Source organism: Syngnathus acus, chromosome 20 (genome assembly GCF_901709675.1).
Source record: "Syngnathus acus chromosome 20, fSynAcu1.2, whole genome shotgun sequence".
Classification (NCBI taxonomy): Eukaryota; Metazoa; Chordata; class Actinopteri; order Syngnathiformes; family Syngnathidae; genus Syngnathus; species Syngnathus acus.
In genome coordinates, this window is record NC_051104.1 from 3,781,317 (window position 1) to 3,801,429 (window position 20,113).

The 20,113-nt window shown below is 39.2% G+C and overlaps 3 protein-coding genes across 8 annotated transcripts; all 3 read left to right on the plus strand.

The window, feature by feature from the left end:
* Window positions 1–673: 673 nt before the first annotated feature.
* Window positions 674–7,298, plus strand: LOC119139618 (oocyte zinc finger protein XlCOF6-like). 3 transcript variants are annotated; one of them, XM_037280447.1, is made up of 5 exons: window positions 674–1,086; window positions 2,296–2,508; window positions 2,714–3,043; window positions 5,676–6,026; window positions 6,111–7,298. In XM_037280447.1, exons 1-5 carry the CDS (start codon window positions 996–998, stop codon window positions 7,217–7,219), a joined length of 2,094 nt encoding a protein of 697 aa, XP_037136342.1. In that variant the 5' UTR covers window positions 674–995; the 3' UTR covers window positions 7,220–7,298. The 3 variants fall into 3 exon arrangements, with proteins under 3 accessions (XP_037136342.1, XP_037136340.1, XP_037136341.1); XM_037280445.1 differs by lacking the exon at window positions 5,676–6,026 and having other exon boundaries at window positions 2,714–3,757; XM_037280446.1 differs by lacking the exon at window positions 5,676–6,026 and having other exon boundaries at window positions 2,714–3,592.
* A 758-nt stretch (window positions 7,299–8,056) lies between these two features.
* Window positions 8,057–14,448, plus strand: smfn (small fragment nuclease). Of its 4 annotated transcripts, none has more exons than XM_037280483.1 (9): window positions 8,057–8,438; window positions 11,805–11,878; window positions 12,292–12,375; window positions 12,459–12,536; window positions 12,783–12,894; window positions 12,972–13,080; window positions 13,172–13,225; window positions 13,427–13,537; window positions 13,568–14,448. In XM_037280483.1, exons 1-8 carry the CDS (start codon window positions 8,402–8,404, stop codon window positions 13,506–13,508), a joined length of 630 nt encoding a protein of 209 aa, XP_037136378.1. In that variant the 5' UTR covers window positions 8,057–8,401; the 3' UTR covers window positions 13,509–13,537; window positions 13,568–14,448. The 4 variants fall into 4 exon arrangements, with proteins under 4 accessions (XP_037136378.1, XP_037136377.1, XP_037136381.1 ...); XM_037280486.1 differs by lacking the exon at window positions 11,805–11,878 and adding exons at window positions 10,561–10,820; window positions 11,025–11,061 and having other exon boundaries at window positions 8,062–8,438; window positions 13,427–14,446; XM_037280482.1 differs by having other exon boundaries at window positions 13,427–14,446.
* LOC119139622 (copine-3-like) lies at window positions 14,432–19,901 on the plus strand. The gene is made up of 16 exons (XM_037280457.1): window positions 14,432–14,560; window positions 15,308–15,490; window positions 15,612–15,794; window positions 15,915–15,989; window positions 16,071–16,142; window positions 16,261–16,341; window positions 16,427–16,516; window positions 16,877–16,975; window positions 17,100–17,186; window positions 17,284–17,343; window positions 17,442–17,575; window positions 17,663–17,717; window positions 17,825–17,876; window positions 18,267–18,400; window positions 18,515–18,751; window positions 18,850–19,901. The coding sequence occupies exons 2-16, from the start codon at window positions 15,332–15,334 to the stop codon at window positions 18,958–18,960; spliced, it is 1,629 nt and encodes a 542-aa protein (XP_037136352.1). The 5' UTR covers window positions 14,432–14,560; window positions 15,308–15,331; the 3' UTR covers window positions 18,961–19,901.
* Window positions 19,902–20,113: the final 212 nt, after the last annotated feature.

The following is a 20,113-nucleotide window of genomic DNA, read 5'->3' on the forward strand; positions in this document are numbered from 1 at the left end:
ACACAAACACACTGTGTGTACAATTGCGTTTTGAAGATTAATTTTGTTTTTGAACAACTACAGTTCTCTTGGTCAACCAAAATTTTAATAAACCTTAGACTTAAATATTTATGAGAGTAAAAGTGAGATTCTGGCTTTCTTGGGGAAATGTCTACTCACTTGTTTATTTTTATGTGTTGGAGAATAATAAACAACTCAAAATTTACAAATGAACATAAAAAAAAAAAATCAGTGACCAATATAGCCGCAATTCCTTTTAATAACAATTACAATACTGTCAGCTTCTTGAGCTGTTGGTGGTTATTTTTTAAATAAACTAATCTTCCATTTAAAAAAGGGCTTTATTATATGATACAACTATATTTCTTAAGGATCAGCTCCAAATTGGCTGTATATTCTTTGTATAGAAGATGGAGTCGCCCTGAAAAGTTTTTTTTAATTTTATCTTTTACTTTTTCATTTGGTTTTTTTGGTGTGTGCTTTGGTTTGTTTGTTTTGTGTTTTTTTGGTATTGAGGATGTCTTATTTTGGTTTTGTCGGCTTGTAGTTGATGTTTATATACCAATGTGTTTGAATGAAAGGTTGAAAAAAGTGTTTTCTCTCGTCATGACCTTCGACCCAGTAGAGGGCGATAATGCTATGGATCAGGTGGTAAACTGCCACAAAGAAAAAAACAGGAAAGAAGAAGATGCCGTCAATTGTTAGCTGCAGTTCGATATTCCCAAACCAAACTACTCCACGGTTGTGTGTTTTTACACAACTAATGCCCGCCGCAAAATAATTTATTTGGATTGAGTGCTGAACGGACTACAGCCCTCTCACAGGACGTCCGTCACTCCAACTAAATTATTCTGTCCGGGTAAACTCGTCTCGGTGGCCATTAATGCTTCTCGGCCTTGTTAGCTTAATTGACCTTAGCTCGCTAGTCGCTAACAAAGAGAAGCACACGGCATATAAGAAATCAAGTGCGAATTTGTCGGGATCGTCGCCTCACCATGTGTGCAAGGGTAACACCAAAGTACGAGAAGGAACTTTGTGGAATAAAAGAAGAGAATGAGCAACTGCTGGGCGAGCCACACAGAGCAGGTTGGTACCCTCTTACTTTCACTTACTTTGTAAGGAACGACTTTCAATTGTTAGGAATAGGAATGTGTTTTTATTTCAATGCAATCTTTATTGATTGTATTGTAATAGTGGCCATATGGCACTGAGCTTTATTTTTTTTTGCTTTTAAAATAATTTTCTCCGGGATGAGAATTTTCCGCGGAGGACTATTTGTCACTATTTTGCACCTCTGCAATAACTGACTCAGATTCTGCCATTGACTACAATGCATTATGAGATTCTCTACAAGGTAAGCCATTTGGAACAACCCCCGACCCCAAAAATGACAGCAATGCGTCTGCTTCATAATAAAGGGAAATGTGCTTTCGGCAGTTTGCAAACATATTTTATTGAGGCTGCGTTAGACTTATATATAATCACATCAATATAATCTCCAGTAGTGGCTGTACTTATATAATCACATGATGAGTGGTAAGGGAATGTGCAGGCAACTGCACGAAGTTGTTTTCTTCGAAGTGTTGTACAACAGGATGTATCATCGGCTCGGCGGGAACAGGGCGGACGTGCAACTGGCGAGAACATCTCAAGGTCGGTGAGAAACGAGAATAACACCCCGTCCTTGAGGTCCAACCACCAGACACCTGCACCCAGCGTTAACACCCAGTGGGGAGGAGACGGCCATCGACCAATCATCACACAATGTTCTACATGTTTGAATATTCATATTGTGTTTCTATATAACTGGGCAACCCGGATGAATGTGTTGTCTCTTGATGGTCACAAGAACACACGAGCTTTGGTGTGAGGGACCTGGGACCCAGGCGCCTGTATTAGCTTGCTTTGTCAGGAATAAACAATTGGTAAATTCGGTCTGATTGATCAACTGGTCTTCTCTTTGACAGAACGAACTCGCAAAGTTGTTAGGTGCGCAAGTGTGGGTGGAGTAGGCGGAATGTAGTTAAAATAGTTAAGTGTTGGTCGTAATTTGGAGTCAGATCAATAACTAGAATCCGTAGCCTAACAATAGGTTTTCAAATAAAAGAATATCTTGTATTTTGAGGAACATACGATGTCGGTAAAGCGTCATATAAGTCTGCAATTAATGCAAATTTTAAAATGTATTCGTTTGGCGCGTTATGGCGCAACCATAATGGCCTTACCTCATTTGACACACCTAATAACGTCCCAAATATAAATCCTAATACTGTTGGCTTGTCTTGTGTGTTGCAGACATCAGTCAAGCTGTTTGTCCTGATCAGCAGCAGCCAGAGTGCCTCTACATTAAAGAGGAAGAGGTGGACAAAGAGATGCCCAACTTCAATGGAGTAAAGGAGCAGAAGTATCGTTACATCATAAAAGTAGAGGAGAAGCCAGAGCATCCTTGTGTCAAAGATGAGGAAGAAGACCCCCACAACTTCAAACAGGAGCATGACGAGGATGTTGGTCAGTTCCCATCGACTGTCGTCCTTTTGAAGAGTATAGATGAAGGTCCAAGTGCGGCAAGCAAACCTTTTGCCTGTTCTGTTCATGAGTTTATGCATCAAGGATAATTATATTCCCTGTACCTTTTTATTAGGATAAAACATTCCTCATAACTTAAATTCAAAATGTAATTCATAATACAATGTGTGTTTGTCTTGTGTCTCAGACACAAGTGAAGGTATTTGTCCTGAGCAGCAGGAGCCAAAGCGCAATCACATTAGTGAGGAAGAGGAGGATGGAGAGGTCCCCCACTTTGATGAGCAGCAGAAGTCTCCTTTCATCAAAAAAGAGGAGGATATCTACAAGCTGCCATCGACTGCGTTCCTTTTGAAGCATGAAGATGGAAGTCGAAGTGAGGCGAGCAAAAGTGCGGAGCCTTCAAGCAGGAGGACATGTCGTCGCATGATAACAGATTATGATGAAAGCCACTGTGAAGGATCACAAGCAGTCGGCCTCTTGGCTCCATCATCAGATATTGATGGCACGTCATCTTACGGTAATGATGACGAAGAGTCAGGTGGTGATATTACATGTCACTCTGAAAACAAACCCTGGAAATGTTCGCAGTGTTGGAAAATGTTTGCTCACAAGAGTAGTTTAAAATTACACCAAAGAACCCACACTGGTGAGAAACCTTTTTCCTGCTCCGTGTGTGGCCAAAGATTCTCGCAGAATGGAACCTTAAAAATACACACAAGAACCCACACTGGTGAGAAACCTTTTTCCTGCTCACTTTGTGGCCAAATATTCACACGGAAGGAAAGCTTACAAACACACACAAGAGTACACACTGGTGAGAAGCCCTTTTCCTGCTCAGTTTGTAGACAAAGGTTCTCGGAGAAGGGAAGCTTAAAAAGGCACACAAGAACACACACTGGTGAGAAACCTTATTCCTGCTCAGTTTGTGGTCAAAGATACTCTCAGAAGGCTCACTTGAACATGCACACAAAAACCCACACGGGTGAGAAACCTTTTTCCTGCTCAGTTTGTGGCCAAAGATTCTCTCAGAAGGGAAACTTAACAATACACACAAGAACTCACACTGGTGAAGTTTTTTCCTGCTCAGTTTGTGGCCAAATATTCTCACGGAAGGAACGCTTAAAAATACACACTAGAACCCACACTGGTGATAAGCCCTTTTCCTGCTCAATTTGTGGCCAAATATTCTCACGAAAGGAAAGCTTAAAAATGCACGTAAGAACCCACACTGGTGAGAAACTATTTTGCTGCTCCGTTTGTGGTCGAAGATACTCTCAGAAAACTCACTTGAACATACACACAAGAACCCACACTGGTGAGAAACCCTTTTCCTGCTCAGTTTGTGACCAAAGATTCTCACGAAAGGACAGCTTAAAAAAACACACAACAACCCACACTGGTGAAAAACCTTTTTCATGCTCGCATTGTGGCCGAAGATTTTCTCTGAAGGGTAACTTAAGAAGTCACATGCGAACCCATGTTGGGGAGAAACCCTTTGCCTGTTCAGATTGTGGCCAAATCTTCACACAGAAGGAAAACTTAAAAAATCACATCAGAACCCACACTGGTGAGAAACCTTATTCCTGCTCCGATTGTGGTCAGAAGTTTGCTTGGAAGTCTCAAATTAAGAATCATAAGTGTGTTGGCGAGATGAGCAGCTGTTAATAAAATTAGATCATTTAAGCAGACGTCATGATGTAATACTCCAAGGAAAATTTTGTTCTATGTACCCTCTTAAAAGGATGCTTAAGTTGTCTTTCCTTTGACCATACTGAATTGTTATTACAGTGGTACCTGTACTTACGAACTGCTACAAACCTGTATAACAGAGCTGTCTGTTCAATATCGGTCACGTCACACGACGGGCATTGAGCAAGCTGGATATTGTAAAAAGTCCAGGGGGGTGCTAAAGAACCCTGTCCTAAGATGATCAATATGAAACTCGAAATCATAAAAGAGCATGACAAATGCATGCTCTTTGTTGAGCTCGCAACGGATTATAGTAATGCGAGCAGCAGTCAGCAGCTGAAGAAAACTTTCGGTCTTTCAATGGCTTCAACAAGTGGAAGTCCAACACGCCAGCTTGTTGAGAAGCCAAGCTGCTCTTCGTCGTGTGTGGAAATATTTAGCTTTTGAGGCGGATGCAACCGGAGCAATTATAGATTTGAACAAGTATATGTTATTTATTATCAGTCTTCCTTGTTTTTATAGATGTGACTTGAAGGCTCCATGCCACTGCTGCTCTTTTTTAATTTATTATATGGTTTAAGCAGTTTAAAATAAATCAGTGATTTCAAAAGTAAGTGAATTATGGGTTTTTTTTTACCATGGTACTGAATTTGTTTGAGAACCGTGGAAAATCATAGGTATTGGTACCGACTACTGAAATTATGGTATCGTGACAACCCGAGCAGATATTTGCGAATAATGTTCAAGAATCAGTGACAAAGTTGAAGTTGGGTAGGGGCTGGATACTTCAACAAGACAACGACTCCAAACACTGCTCAAATTGAACTAATGCAGAGGAACAAGTACAACGTTCTGGAATGGCTATATCAGTCCCCAGGGGTTGAGGGTGGCTGACAACATTGCGTAGATATCGGGGACAGTGCCTCTAGATTGGGAGACTGGGGTGGTGGTCCCTATTTTTAAGACGATGGACTGGAGGGTGAGTTCCAACTACAGAGGAATCGCACTGCTCAGCCTCCCCGATAAGGTCTATTCAGGGGTACTAGAAAGGAGGGTCCGTCAGGAGGTTGAAGCTCAGATTGAAGAGGAGCATTGTGGTTTTTGTCCTGGCGGTGTAACAGTGGACCACCTCTATACCCTCGGCAGGATCCTTGAGGGTGCACGGGAGTTCGCTCAACCAGTCCACGTGTGTTATGTGGACCTGAAGAAGGCGTTTGAACGTGTCCCTCGGGGAGTTCTGTGGGGGGTGCTTCGGGACTACGGGGTGCTGAACCCATTGATATGGGCGGTTTGGTCCCTGTGTCACCAATGCCAGAGTTTGGGTCACTTCAGTATACTCCGGTGTGACATATATATATTATGCATTTTATGGCTGGTGGGACTGATATTCCTGAGGGTCTTATAGTCCGGAAAATACGGTAAATCATCTTACTGTGTGTGTTTTGTCCTATGTCTTGCAGATGAACTGACGAGGTACACTGACAACAAACATTGGAACTGGTGTGGTAAAGTGGATGCCTCTAATAGTGGTTTGAAACTTCACATGAGAATTCACTCCGGTGAGACATCTTTTTCCTGCTCAGTTTGTGCTAAACAATTCTCTCAGAAGGGTCACTTAAGAAGTCACATGAGAACCCACACTGGCGAGAAACCTTTATCCTGCTCAGTTTGTGGCCAAAGATTCTCTCAAAAGAGAAATCTAAATATACACACAATAACCCACACTGGTGAGAAACCTCTTTCCTGCTCAGATTGTGGCCAAATATTCACACGGAAGGAAGGCTTACAAAAACACACAAGAGTCCACACTGGTGAGAAGCCCTTTTCCTGCTCAGTTTGTGGCCAAAGATTCTCTCAGAAGGGACACTTAAAACCGCATGCAAGAACACACACAGGTGAGAAACCTTTTTCCTGCTCAGTTTGTGGCCAAACATTCTCACAGAAGGCAGGCTTAAATAATCACACAAGAACACACACTGGTAAGAAACCTTTTTCATGCTCAGTTTGTTGTCAAAAATTTTCTCAGAAGGGCCACTTAATATGTCACATGAGAACCCACACTGGTGAAAAACCTTTTGCCTGTTCAGATTGTGGCCAAAGATTCTCTCAGAAGAGTCACCTGAAATTACACACAAGAACCCACACTGGTGAGAAACCTCTTTCCTGCTCAGATTGTGGCCAAATATTCACACGGAAGGAAAGCTTACAAAAACACACAAGAGTCCACACTGGTGAGAAGCCCTTTTCCTGCTCAGTTTGTAGGCAAAGGTTCTCAGAGAAGGATAGCTTAAAAAAACATACAAAAACCCACACCGGTGAGAAACCTTTTTCCTGCTCCGTTTGTGGCCAAAGATTCTCTCAGAAGGGACACGTAAAAGCACATGCAAGAACACACACAGGTGAGAAACCTTTTTCCTGCTCGGTTTGTGGCCAAACATTCTCACAGAAGGCAGGCTTAAATAATCACACAAGAACACACACTGGTAAGAAACCTTTTTCATGCTCAGTTTGTTGTCAAACATTTTCTCAGAAGGGCCACTTAATATGTCACATGAGAACCCACACTGGTGAAAAACCTTTTGCTTGTTCATATTGTGGCCAAAGATTCTCTCAGAAGAGTCACCTGAAATTACACACAAGAATCCACACTGGTGAGAAACCTTTTTCCTGCTCAGATTGTGGCCAAAGATTCTCAGAAAAGGGAACTTTAAATTCACACACAAGAACCCACACGGGTGAAAAACCCTTTGCCTGCTCAGTTTGTGGCCAAAGATTCTCTCAGAAAGCACACTTAAGAATACACACAACAAAGCACACTGGTGAGAAACTATTTTCATGCTCAGTTTGTTGTAAAAAATTCTCTCAGAATTGTCACTTGAGAATTCATATGAGAACCCACACTGGTGAGAAATCTTTGTTCTGTTCAGTTTGTGACCAAAGATTCACATGGCAGTGTCAGATTAAGAATCACAAGTGTGTTGGGGACATGAGCAGTGATCCGTGAAGTTGTCGCCTCTCGTCTGAGTGGACTATCAGTTTATGCATCAAGGATAATTATATTCAATGTACCTTCTTATTGGGATGATAAACTTATCTTTTTCTTTATCTCAGTAAAAATTTCATATTTTAATTTAATTATAATTTGAAAATATGGCATTACAGTCCAATAGTTTGGGATTATTGATTGTCATTAGTTTTTATCTGTGGTCTTTGAATATACTTTTTTAGTTTGCTAGTAGTGTGACATTTTTGTTAAATATTCATTGTTTGTGCCTTCTTGTTTTTATTTTTTGTGTTGTTTACTTGTATGTATATTGTGTACTATGTCTTGTCACCGTGGGAACGTCATTTCGATCTCTTTGTGTGTCTTGGCATGTGAAGAAATTGACAATAAAGCAGACTTTGATTTTTTTTAACTTTGAAGTATATTTTAAGATATCCTGATGACCATATTAGGAGGCGGTAAATTATATAACGATCTGATGAAAATTCCTCCAGATTCAGAGTTGCCAAAGTTGTAACGGGACTCTCCCACTTGGTACGGTTGTATTGTAGATGCTGTGTATTGATTTTTAGCCAATAAAGCTTTTTTTGTTCGAAAAGTGGATTCAGTGGAGTCTCCTTTAATATCACCTGGACCAGGGGTCCCCAAGCCGCACAGGAAAAAAAAAAAAAAAAATCTTTTTTATCGACGATCAATTAATTTAGGTCAAGACGCTCGTCCCGGTCACGTGACACGTTTCCCCAGTCGAACCCGCAAAGCTCGCAAAAATGAGTCAAAACTTTCAAAATAAAATGTAAAAAAATTGACGATTCTCTCCCAATTACATCCGTCGGTTCAGACGCTCGTCTCGATCACGTGACATGTCACCTCAGTCGGGCCCGACAGAGGAACAGAAAAGTTTGGGAAGCTTCTTCGGAAAGGGAAAAACGCCCAACGAGGAGACGGAAGAAGAGGCTACGACTTCTAAGAGAAGCTGCATTTAAAAGAACATTTCTGGAGTCCTACTTATCGCCACAGGTGACTTTGACGCGTCAACCATAGCCGACTTTGCATATGTGGCGACAGGCTAGCTAACGAGGCTAACGAGTCTTCAAAACTACTTCGGCACATGGAGACCAAGCATCCTGCATTAAAAGACAAACCTTAACCACTTTGGGTGTCATTGTCTCCGATTACGCCTAGATGGGATCGTTTCTGAGAAGCAAGCTCTGTGCTCATGGTGAGTTTTATTTTTATGCCAATCGTATAATATTCTTTCATCGTATTTATATATTTATTATAAATGTATTATTTATATAAAGGCCGGTCTGCGAAAATATTTCTGACACGTAACCAGTCCGCGGCGCATAAACAAAAGTTGGACCATTGTGTTAGCCCATATTTACTCAACATTATTGTGTCGTGCTAGATAGCTTGGCAAGAACAGAAACTTAGAAAAAGAAAATCTCCTTATTCATTCTCATCTTTTTATTCAATCATGCTTCCCTCCGTCCACACTTTAGGAACATTCGAAACAACATTCCCTTTTGTACAGGACATTCTCGAATGATTTGAGACTGACCTTAACTTTCAGGCAAAATACTCAAGTTACTCAAACAATATACCAAGAAACATTTGTTGATTCAAAGTGTACAAAATACAGTTCAGTTCATAAAACCAATAAACATCTGATGATTCAAAGGGCACAATACTTTTTAGATTATGTTACGATAAAACATTTATGAATTTATAAAACATGAATGACTATTGTCATTGTACAACTGATGTACAATGAAATTAAGATATTCTACCAGTGGGAGGCTTCATACATTTATAAACCCATTTCTTATCACTTCATTTCCGATCATAAAATTATTGTATAAATATTTCTTATAACTTCATTTTAGTTTATGAAATTATTGTGAAAACATTTCTTATCACCTCTTTTCAGTTCGTAAAATTATTGTAAAAACATTTCTTATCACCTCTTAGTTGACCACCTGTCAAGAAATGTGTAAATGTGATTGTGAGTAGAATACTTTTGTTGATTTTATGTGTGGTTATAATTTTATGCAAATGCACCTGAATCAATGAGATGTACGGATCCCTAGATTTTTTGAACCCGGCATCCTCTGTTTTTCTAGTTACTTTCTTATCTCTATCTATGGGATCTTGATTGTCTTTTTAAGTTTCCCTTCTTTAAGAATCTTTGGCCACGAACTGAGCAGGCAACATATTTCTCACCAGTGTGAGTTCTTGTGTGTTTGTTTAAGCCTGCCTTCTGTGAGAATGTTTGGCCACAAACTGAACAGGAAAAAGGTTTCTCACCAGTGTGGGTTCTTGTGTGTGTTTTTAAGCTTCCCTTCTGAGTGAATCTTTGGCTACAAAGTGAGCAGGAAAAAGGTTTCTCACCAGTGTGGATTCTTGTGTGTCTTTTTAAGTTTCTTTTCTCTGAGAATCTTTGGCCGCAAACTGAGCAGGAAAAAGGTTGCTCACCAGTGTGGGTTCTTGCGTGTGATTTTAAGGTTCTCTTCTCGAAGAATCTTTGTCCACAAACTGAACAGGCAAATGGTTTCACACCAGTGTGGGTTCTTGTGTGCGTCTTTAAGCCTCCCAACCGAGAGAATCCTTGGCCACAAACTGAACAGATAAAAGGTTTCTCACCAGTGTGGGTTATTGTGTGTGTTTTTAAGTTTCCCTTCTCAAAGAATCTTTGGCCACAAACTGAGCATGAAAATGTTTTCTCTCCTGTGTGTATTCTCATGTGTCGTTTTAAACTACTCTGACAAGCAAGCATTTTCCAACACTGAGAACATTTCCAGTGTTTGTTTTCAGAGTGACATGTAATATCACCGCCAGACTGATCATCATCATTTCCATGAGACGACGTGTCCTCACTATCTGATGAAGCCAAGATGCTGACTGCTTGTGATCCTTCACAGTGGCTTTCAACACCTTCTGTTCTTATATGACAACATGAGCTGCTGCTTGAAGGCTCCGCGACTTTGCTCGCCTCACTTGACCCTCCATCTTTATGCTTCAAAAAGAAAGCAGTTAATGGCAATGTGTGGATTTCCTCCTCTTTTTTGATGAAAGCAAACTTCTGCTGCTTTTGCTCATTCAACTGGGGGAACTCTTTGTCCACCTCTTCTTCTTTAATGTGACGCTGCTTTGGCTCCTGCTGCTCAGGATGAATAGCTCCACTGATGTCTGCAAGACACAACATACAAACACGCACAACATTAAGATTTATGTTTAGATATTTGGAGTACCAAATGAGTTAACTTTCCTACTTTACTGTTTGACATTAGCAAATTCACTAACTGATGGCCATTTTTATGAGGATATCTGTTTGTTTGAAGAAAGATTTTGCACCGAAAAACTTTATTTGCCTCACTTGGACCATCATCTATACTCTTCAAAGGGAACTTGGTGATATCCTTCTCCTGCTCCTCCTTTTTGATGTTATGGGGCTCTTCTTCCTCCTCTCTGATACAAGGATCCTCCTCCACTTTTATGCTGTAATGATACTTCTGCTCCTTTTGTTCATTGAAGTAGCGCACCTCTTTGTCCACCTCTTCCTCTTTAATGTGGAGGCGCTCTGCAAGACAAGTCCAGAGTATTATAATTTATATTTAGAAAGTTATTCGGGGTGCCAAATGAGTCAGATGACTACTTTACTGTTTGACAAACCGTATTTCACTGAGCTGCGAATGTTTGCACATGTAGCGAATGTTGTTTTTTCTTTATTTATTTACATCAATTTACGTTTGAATTAAGGTAGGATTTCTGTGGCTAGTGGTATTTTCTTTCATGAACGATAGGGGTACCAACAATTTTGTTCGTGTGTATATACACTAAAGGTAAGACAGCCAGTCGAAATATATATACACAGTACTGTTTAAATTAGAAAGTATTTCTTAGAGTGAAAGTACGAAGTGATCAAACCTGCTCTGTGAAGAACACCTCTTGGCTGCATCCTGCTAATGGCGTCCAGTAGTTGACGTTGTCGCTCGTTGTTCTGTTTTACTGCACAAAGTTCCTCCTCGTACTTGGGTGTCTTTTTGATCATATTTTCACACACAAAAACATTATGCTTACACTGATCTTTGCTGATCGACGTGTTGATCAAAACCGGGTTATTCTATTACCAGCTAACAAGACGAGATAAGCTACATTTAGCTAAGCTAGGTCAAGAAGCTCCAAAATACAGCAAAATGACTTTACTCGGACACGAATATTTAACATGATGCTTTTGTCTAGAAAAGTGGGGATGGTCCTGTTTTAGGCTCGAGTATCTTTGAGACAAATTTACGGCAACTGGACTTGAACAAACTTGAAGGTAAGATGCTGGAAATCTACGGCAACACGACTTGAACAACTTTCAGAAATATCCGTCGCAGAAACTGTGACGTCATTCCGGGAACGTCAAATCTAGGCGACAAGCTGAAAAAAAAAAAAAAGCACATAAGCGTTCCTAACGTCATTTTACGGTGCCCACCGACTTGAAAGTTTTCCCCCCAATACATTTTCTGCGTATTCGTTAAAGTGTAGAATATTACACTTCTCCTGCTTGATCACTTACAATTACCACGTGTTCATCTAGGATTTCCACTTCGTTGGCTGTTGAAGAACATGAACGCCACTTTGTCTCAAAAGATAGTGTGGGTGGATCTTGAGGCAAGTCAAAACAATGTTTTCAGTGTGTTGGTCATTGTGTGTCGATTGAAACCACAGGCAGAGGAGGTGTCAAAAATATTCGTGTTCGTTACTAAAGTACTATAATATAATACTTGAGTACTCTACTTAAGGATGATGCGGACAATAACGGACTTGGATTTGATTCTACCTGTGGCTACAATCATATAATAATAAAATAAGCCATTTTAAATTTAAAACGTTTTGATGTTTTAAGGTAACAAATAAAAATAAATGAATGTGAGCCTTTGGAATGCTCTTTTGACAAATGAGGATGAACTGATGAGAACAGAAGTACCCAGGCCATGTACAAACGATGGAGAATGGACCGGTTAAAGTTGGTAAAGTGCTTACCTCTGTTAATACACACATGCTTTTTTATTTTTATTTTACAGATGACAGGCTTGGACATAGAAAATGACACAATATTGGAAATGGCTTGCATGATCACAGACTCCAATTTGAACGTTTTGGCTGAAGTAATCCATTTCTTTTCTTATTATTGTATTATTATTTTGATTGGTATAATTGTCTTCCAATCTTAACTCAGATGTCTTGTCAGGGACCTAATTTGATAATAAACCAGTCCAATGAACAACTGGAATCCATGTCAGAGTGGTGCAAGGAGCATCATGGCAAGGTATGATTTTGGTATATTTCACTTTAGGTGGCACGGCAAAGCCAATTTGTTTTTGTTGTTGATGACAACTTAAAATATAACGTTTTTTACCATGGCTAATTAATGTGTGCAGTCGCTACTCAGGCCAAAAATACAAAGATAATATAATTAATGTTCAAACTGCTAAAAGTTGATTTTACAACCCAAAAAGAGTCAGTGAGAGAGTGATGGAGTGACAGAGTGACAGACAAATTGATACTTTTTCAGTCTGGTCTGACAGAGGCAGTACGACGCAGTCAAACCACCCTGGGACAAGCAGAGGATGAATTTCTGTCATTTGTTAGACAACACACGCCAGCTGGACAATGTCCTCTAGCTGGTAAGTTGCTTTTAGCTACAGAGTTTTATTATAAACTATCCTCTTGTAAAAATGCTTCATTATTCTTTTTTGTGTAGGAAATTCTGTGCATGGAGATAAAAGGTTCCTAGAAAAATATATGCCTCAGTTCATGAATCACCTCCACTACAGAATAATTGACGTCAGCACCATTAAGGAGCTTTGCAGGTCAGATGTTCCTGTTAATAAGTATGCACTGTTAGAATGCCCAGAATTGTTATTGAATAAATATGTATTTTAATTTTTTCTTATAATTTAGGAGGTGGTTTCCAGTGGAATATAAGATGGCGCCACCTAAGAAAGCAACCCACAGGTAGACATTTAGGGGTGATATGTTTGTTTGTAATGTCATTCTTGGTAGTTTTGGAATAAAGACGTGTTTGGAGAGACTGCTGTGACAGGGTAAAAAAAAAAAGGTACAACGTTATTAAACAAAGGAAAGGACAAATGAAGTTTCGGCACATGACTTGTAAGGATCATTCAATAATCAGAAACATTGTTTTTTCTCTTGCAGAGCCTTGGAAGACATCAGGGAGAGCATAATAGAGCTGCAGTACTACAGAGCCAGCATCTTCAAAGCCGCCATTGAGAAATAGCTCAAGATTGTTTAAATCTGTAGCAGTATCACTAATTTGGCAACATTCAAGATCTATTGTAGGCAATGAATCTTTTCAAATGGCGTGTAACTAAACTGAGGAATTCCATCTGGTGTGACAACCATGTTGAAATACAAAGCAGCACTAATTTTAAGAAAAATCTATTATTTTTCTCAAATTATCGGTCTCAATAACCTGTTGTCTGTTCACTCACTCGGTCGTAAACGGGAAATTCGTGAAGGGGAAGTTACGTCACTGACTCGTAAAGTCCCGCCTCCATCTAACGCTCGCTGCTGATTGGTCGTTCGCGAAGATTCACGAGTGAGTGACAGACAGAATTGGTGCTATCCCAGCCGACACGTTTTATTTTGTATTTGTTGGTTTGTAGTTGATGGTGTGTTTTTTTTATCCCGAATGTGTTTTTGTTTGATTTAAAGGTTGGGGGAAAAAAAAAACGTTATGCCGACATTTGTTATTTTGGGGGACACTTTCGTTATTCTAGGTTCCTTCATTCTGCATATTTTGCACGTGTAAGGTTCTGTGACATTTGCAAACTGTCACCACTAGAGAAGCTGTTGATTCAGTGTTTGTGAGTTGACGATCTGTCAACTAAGGAAAGTTGAGCTTTAATGAATATAAGAATTGGTGCAGTTATTTTTTCCCTAGATGATGATGTTTTTCTTATATCTCTGCTGAGGAAATATCAAATTATAAAAATACAAATTATAACTTAAACAATAACTGGCAATCACGAATTTATGTATAAAAACTATTAAGATTTTTTTTTTTTAAACGATTAAGAAGTTCTTGAATGAGTATGCGCCCTGGTGACAAAACAGCGAGCCTCAGCGTCTGTCAACATATTTGGGCGTTACAATATGTTGTAACTGAATGACTTGTTTCATGACTTGCACAACTGAAGTAAAGATTCGCCTTTTTTCCTCGTGGATTTTACTTTAGTGTTGTAGAACGGGCGACCCTCTAAAGAAAAACGAGCGTCCCAGGGCACCGCCCATGACATATGAGCCTTCCCTTCGCTGCTGCACTGCGACGTGAGTTACAGGCAAAATCAACATTAATGCTCAATAAAGTGCTTTTTTTTTTTTCCGCCGCAAGAATAACAGTCCGTATTTTACCGTACCATATTGCTATTAAAGTTGTTTGCGTGTAGCATGTTACTTGCAAAGCGTAATCGCGGCTGTCGAGAAAGGGTTCATTCTAATTAGCGAGTTATTTAGCTCACTTCCATATTTTTTTTTTCCTTACTAAAACTGGAACTTAGGTGAATATTGCTTCTTAAGTCACAGAGTTGGACTTTTGACCTCAGCCCGTGTTTTGAACATCGGCCAGTGTTCATTTTATAACTTTAAAGTAGGCTGCAGCACTACTTTTTTTTTCCTACCGGACTTCAACGATTTAATCACTCGTTTAAAGTGTCACATGATGTCCGAATTCAAGTCATATCGATCTCAATAACGGTCGTAGTATTAACTATTTTCATGCCCGTTACCTTTATATGGCTTGACTGGAATGCGGTTAAGCGTGTTATCCGCTGCAGGCGAATAATACTGGCATGACATGAAAAATGAATTTACTCCAACCAAGTTGTCATGAAATGAAAAATGACTTTACTCCAACCATTGCATGAATAGCGTACAATACACCAAGGCATTTAAAATGACCAAAATTAACAAGCCAGATAAACTGATAACTGTACCTAACCATGCAACACCAATTTGCACTTTGTTGCTATCTTCAACTCATTTTATTGTGTTCTCATCCCTGTTTGTATCTCTCAGGTGTTGTGTATGTGAATCCATACGATGGCAGGAGTCGGACCCCCCCGCCCTGGAGTCCCCGATTGTGTAACCAGGGTGGCTCTGAACATCTCTTGTGAGAATCTGATGGACATGGATATCCTCTCAAAGTCTGACCCACAGTGTGTGTTGTACATGAGCCCATCTGGGAACAACTGGGTGGAGGTCAGTGTAATAAATTAATCAGCTCTGGTCTTGTTGGCTTCCTTTTTGATAACAAATATGTTGCATCTAAAATTACCCACGATGCAAACAGATGAGTTTGATGTTTTTTTTTTTTTTTTAGGTTGGTCGCACAGAGAGAATCATGAACTGCCTTAATCCAAAATTTTCCAAGATATTTGTTATTGACTACCACTTTGAGACGGTGCAGAAGCTGAAGTTTGAGGTGTTCGACATTGACGACAATGTCAACTGCAGTCTGCAAGATGCTGACTTCTTGGGGCAACTGGAGTGCACATTGGGACAGGTTTACACTTGTTTTCCTTTCTGACAATGCACCAAAAATAAACAATACTATTGGTGTGCTTAGTATTAGTATTTACTGTGTACTGAATATGTGCTGACGTTTTCTTTTCTCCTTGTCCAGGTTGTGTCTTCAAGGACTCTAACAAAACCACTTGTCATGAGGGACAAAAGACCTGCAGGAGCGGGAACCATTACTGTGATTATTCAGATTCTGAGAGCTCATGTGTCTGATTTTAAAATTATTTCAGTCAACACAATGCTCTTTCATATTTGACAGATACACGCCGAAGAAAGAACAGACAACAGGGTGGTGCGATTTGAAGTTGCAGCTAGAAGACTGGATAAGCAGGTATCAAGTTTTGTTTGAGGAGTATTAACATAAATACTTGAAGACATCTTTCTGGACTGTTTGGCAGCAAATAGTGCATCATGAACAAACTACCTTTGATGTGTTTGAATATTTTAGAGTTTTTTTTAGCAAGGCTGATCCGTTCTTGGAAGTCCACAAAGAGACAGAAAAAGGATGGCTGTTAGCTCACAGGACAGAGGTACACATCGTTACAATGTTTACTTTTTGGAACGCTGACTTTTTGAGAATTTGCTAAATGAATGTTACTGTGTGTGGTTATGCAGGTGGTGAAATACAACCTGAACCCATCATGGAGACCATTCCAAATCCCAATTCAGGCACTCTGTGGAGGTGATGTGGAGAAATCTATAAAGGTAGTATATATAACTCCATAATATGGTCTGTATGTAAAATGTGTAATAGATTGTAAATTAATATTGCTCATCGTTGATTGCCACTGTTACATATTTGTTTCTATTGTAGGCAAAGTATTTTTTTTTTTAAACACAGAGAGATATGGATGTCACTTGAATATTTTTAGAATCAATTATTGTATCACTCATTCCGTCGATTAATTTTTTTACAGTTTATGATTGTTATGCTATCATACATGAGGTCATCGCATCAACCTTTTGTCTCATCTGCTTCAATTGGCAAAATGCTGACTGATTTTTTATTATTTTTTGCATATGGGGAATCAGCAATTTTACCGGCCTCTTCCTGTCTGTTTCCAGGTCGACTGTTACGACTTCAGGAGCAGCGGCTCACACAACTTGATCGGATCCTTTCAGACCACACTAAGCCAAATCCAACAGGCATCGCAAACTTACGCGGTAAGACCAGGGTGCTCAAACTTGTTATGCGTGTTATCCTTTTATTTTTCTGTTGATGGTTCAGACACATTTCTCCCAGTTGTGTAAATTGAATTTGTACTTTATATTTATTTTCCATCCCCAGGCTGAGTTTGAATGCATCAATAGGAAGAAGAAGCAGAGCAAGAAAAGCTACAAAAACTCTGGTATTATAGTCATTAAAAAATGCGAGGTACTCATAAATTTTATTTCTTTCGTGATGAACAAGAATATCATCATAAACTATTTGAGTGTTTTTTTTAATGCATATTTTTTTATTTCACATGCAGATCGTGAAGGAGTATACGTTCCTTGATTACATCTTTGGCGGCTGTCAGATTAATTTTACCGTGAGTTACGATTTTCATCCTTCTTTTCGTAACACATTATTAATGAATATCTTGTAATATATTTGCAATTTGTTGATCGATCTATCAACTTGGGCCAGATTGCCATTGACTTTACAGGCTCCAATGGGGATCCAACATCTCCACAGTCGCTTCATTACATCCACCCTCATGGCTATAATGAGTACCTTTCGGCTATCATGGCAGTGGGTAATGTCATCCAAGATTATGACAGGTAATTAAGGATGTCCTAAATTATTAGTACAGAATGTACATACTAGAAACTCATGGAATTCTTTTTTTGTTTGTTTTATTTGTGCAGTGATAAGATGTTCCCTGTGTTGGGCTTCGGTGCTCAGATTCCGCCTACATGGCAGGTGATTTTTTTTCTTCTTCTTTTTGATTTTTTTCTGTTTTTATTAGGATATCACACTCTTATTTGTCATACTGGACTGGCTCTGATCAATTGAATTCAATTTTCCAGGTCAACCACGAGTTTCCTGTCAACTTCAACAATTCAAATCCGTTTTGTGAAGGTAATGAAAATCTAAAGCTAATATTTAAACTTAGAACATTTTAAAACAGACTACTAAACAAACATTTAAATTAGTTGTGCACAGAGTATCGCCTAGTAACAGTAACACCTTGTAGGATTGACGGAGTCTGATTATTACATTATTGAAATTATTGATTACTGAATTATTGAAAACAAATTAGCTGTTAAACCACTGCCTTCGCAATAACGGCGAAAAGTAATGTAGCTCAGCTTACGAGAAAAAAATAAAACATTCTCATGTTTAGGGGAAATTAGGCTTTTGAGTGAAATTTCTCTGCTGTTTTTTTTTTTTTTTTTTTTTTACATGATTGGCTATTTGAAGACGTTTTGTTGAAATGAATGCAACTCTCTATTTTGGCGTGTTTCTTAGGCATTGCAGGTGTCGTGCAAGCCTACCAGCAATGTTTGCCACAGGTGAAGCTCTACGGTCCTACAAACTTCTCCCCGGTCATCAATCATGTCGCCCGTTTTGGCTGTCAGGCTTTACAGCACCAAAGTGCTTCCGTGAGTATCAATTTGAAATGTTGTTGCAAATGTTTATTTGTTCAGTTTGGCATAAGGCAGTTGAAATGAGAGTCACATTTTGACTTTTTCCCAAATGCGTAAAATGTTTCGCAGGAATACTTTGTGCTCCTCATTATCACCGACGGCGTGATCACGGACATGGATCAGACTCTCGACGCCATCGTCAAAGCCTCGCGTCTGCCCATGTCCATTATTATCGTGGGGGTGGGCAGGGCCGACTTCAGCGCCATGGAATTCTTGGATGGAGATGACGGGCTTTTGCGCTCGGCTGCAGGCGAAGTCGCCGTGAGAGATATCGTCCAGTTTGTTCCATTCAGACAGTTCCAAAATGTAAGTTCTATATACATATATGTTTTTTTTAACTTCTGAGCTATTTATACTCTTTTGTTTTATATTGGCAACTATGTGAATGTTTGATTTCATTTCAGGCAGGAGCTGCCGCCCTTGCTCAAAGCGTATTGGCTGAGTTACCTGACCAAGTGTCCTCCTTCTTCAACTTATTTGGTCTGAAGCCCCCCAGTGATCCAAATCCTTCTTAAAATTGTAAGCGTACATAACAAATGAAGCAAAATCATCCCACTGTGATCTAGCTCCCTATTTAACCACTATTTGTTTTATGTAAAAAAAAAAAAAACATTTCCTGTCTTTATCATGTTAAGTGCCAATTGATATTTTGTAAATGAACAAAATGTCATAATAGCCACGTGCCTATAGGAATGTTTACAAACCCACTTGAAAATATGTACCTCCTATATTTTGTAAAATTTGGGTTATTCCAGTATTGTCTTCTATACAGATACATTTTTTAAATACTCCGTACGTAATTAATTATAGGGATTTTTTTTTTTCATGTTGACAATGAACATTGCTAGTCAGAAGTAACCTAATACTTAATATGGTGATTATAACTTCAAGAAGATAATCATTATGGGCAGAGTACACCAAAGGCTTTGTCAAGAGAACAAAACGTTTAAACAACTTTGTTTCTGCTCTGATAATTAACCACAATAGCTTACCTCTCCAAACAAATATGGCATGATTGGTTGGCGGGGTTCCTCGCAAATTAGGCCGACCTCAACATTATTCAGATGAGAGAGATATTTGGAAGTTGACATTCCTCATATCATAATGCTCATACTTTGTGAATATTACTATAACATACATTTAATTTGGAATTTATTTTGGAATTTTATTGTCTTATATCAGAGAATTGTATTTATTATATTAATTTGTTTTGTCTATTGAAGTATACATACTGTATGCAGCACGACATTAAAAAAAATACTGGAACAACATACTATGATGCCTTTTTGAAACCACAAATACGGAATTGGATTCCAATCTGATCTTACCCTACTAAATCAACATGCATTTGTGTTTTTCTCATGCAAGGTGAGGTGCCAAACCTTGCTAATGCCATTCCTTTGTACCCCGTGTAGTATATTAATGTTATCATTAAACAAAATGATGTGCCCCGCAACATTTAGCTGCAGGACTCGCAGTATGGTAGTCAGCCATTGCAACAATAAAGAAACGCTAAGTAGGGTCTACTATTTTGCCCCAGATCTAGCGCCCTCTATCAACGTAAATGAGAACTACATTCATGGGCGCTATACTGTACTGTACTTCCGGTACAGAATTTACATTCCACAATATTTGTTTAGTGACAAAAATACAATACACATTATGATG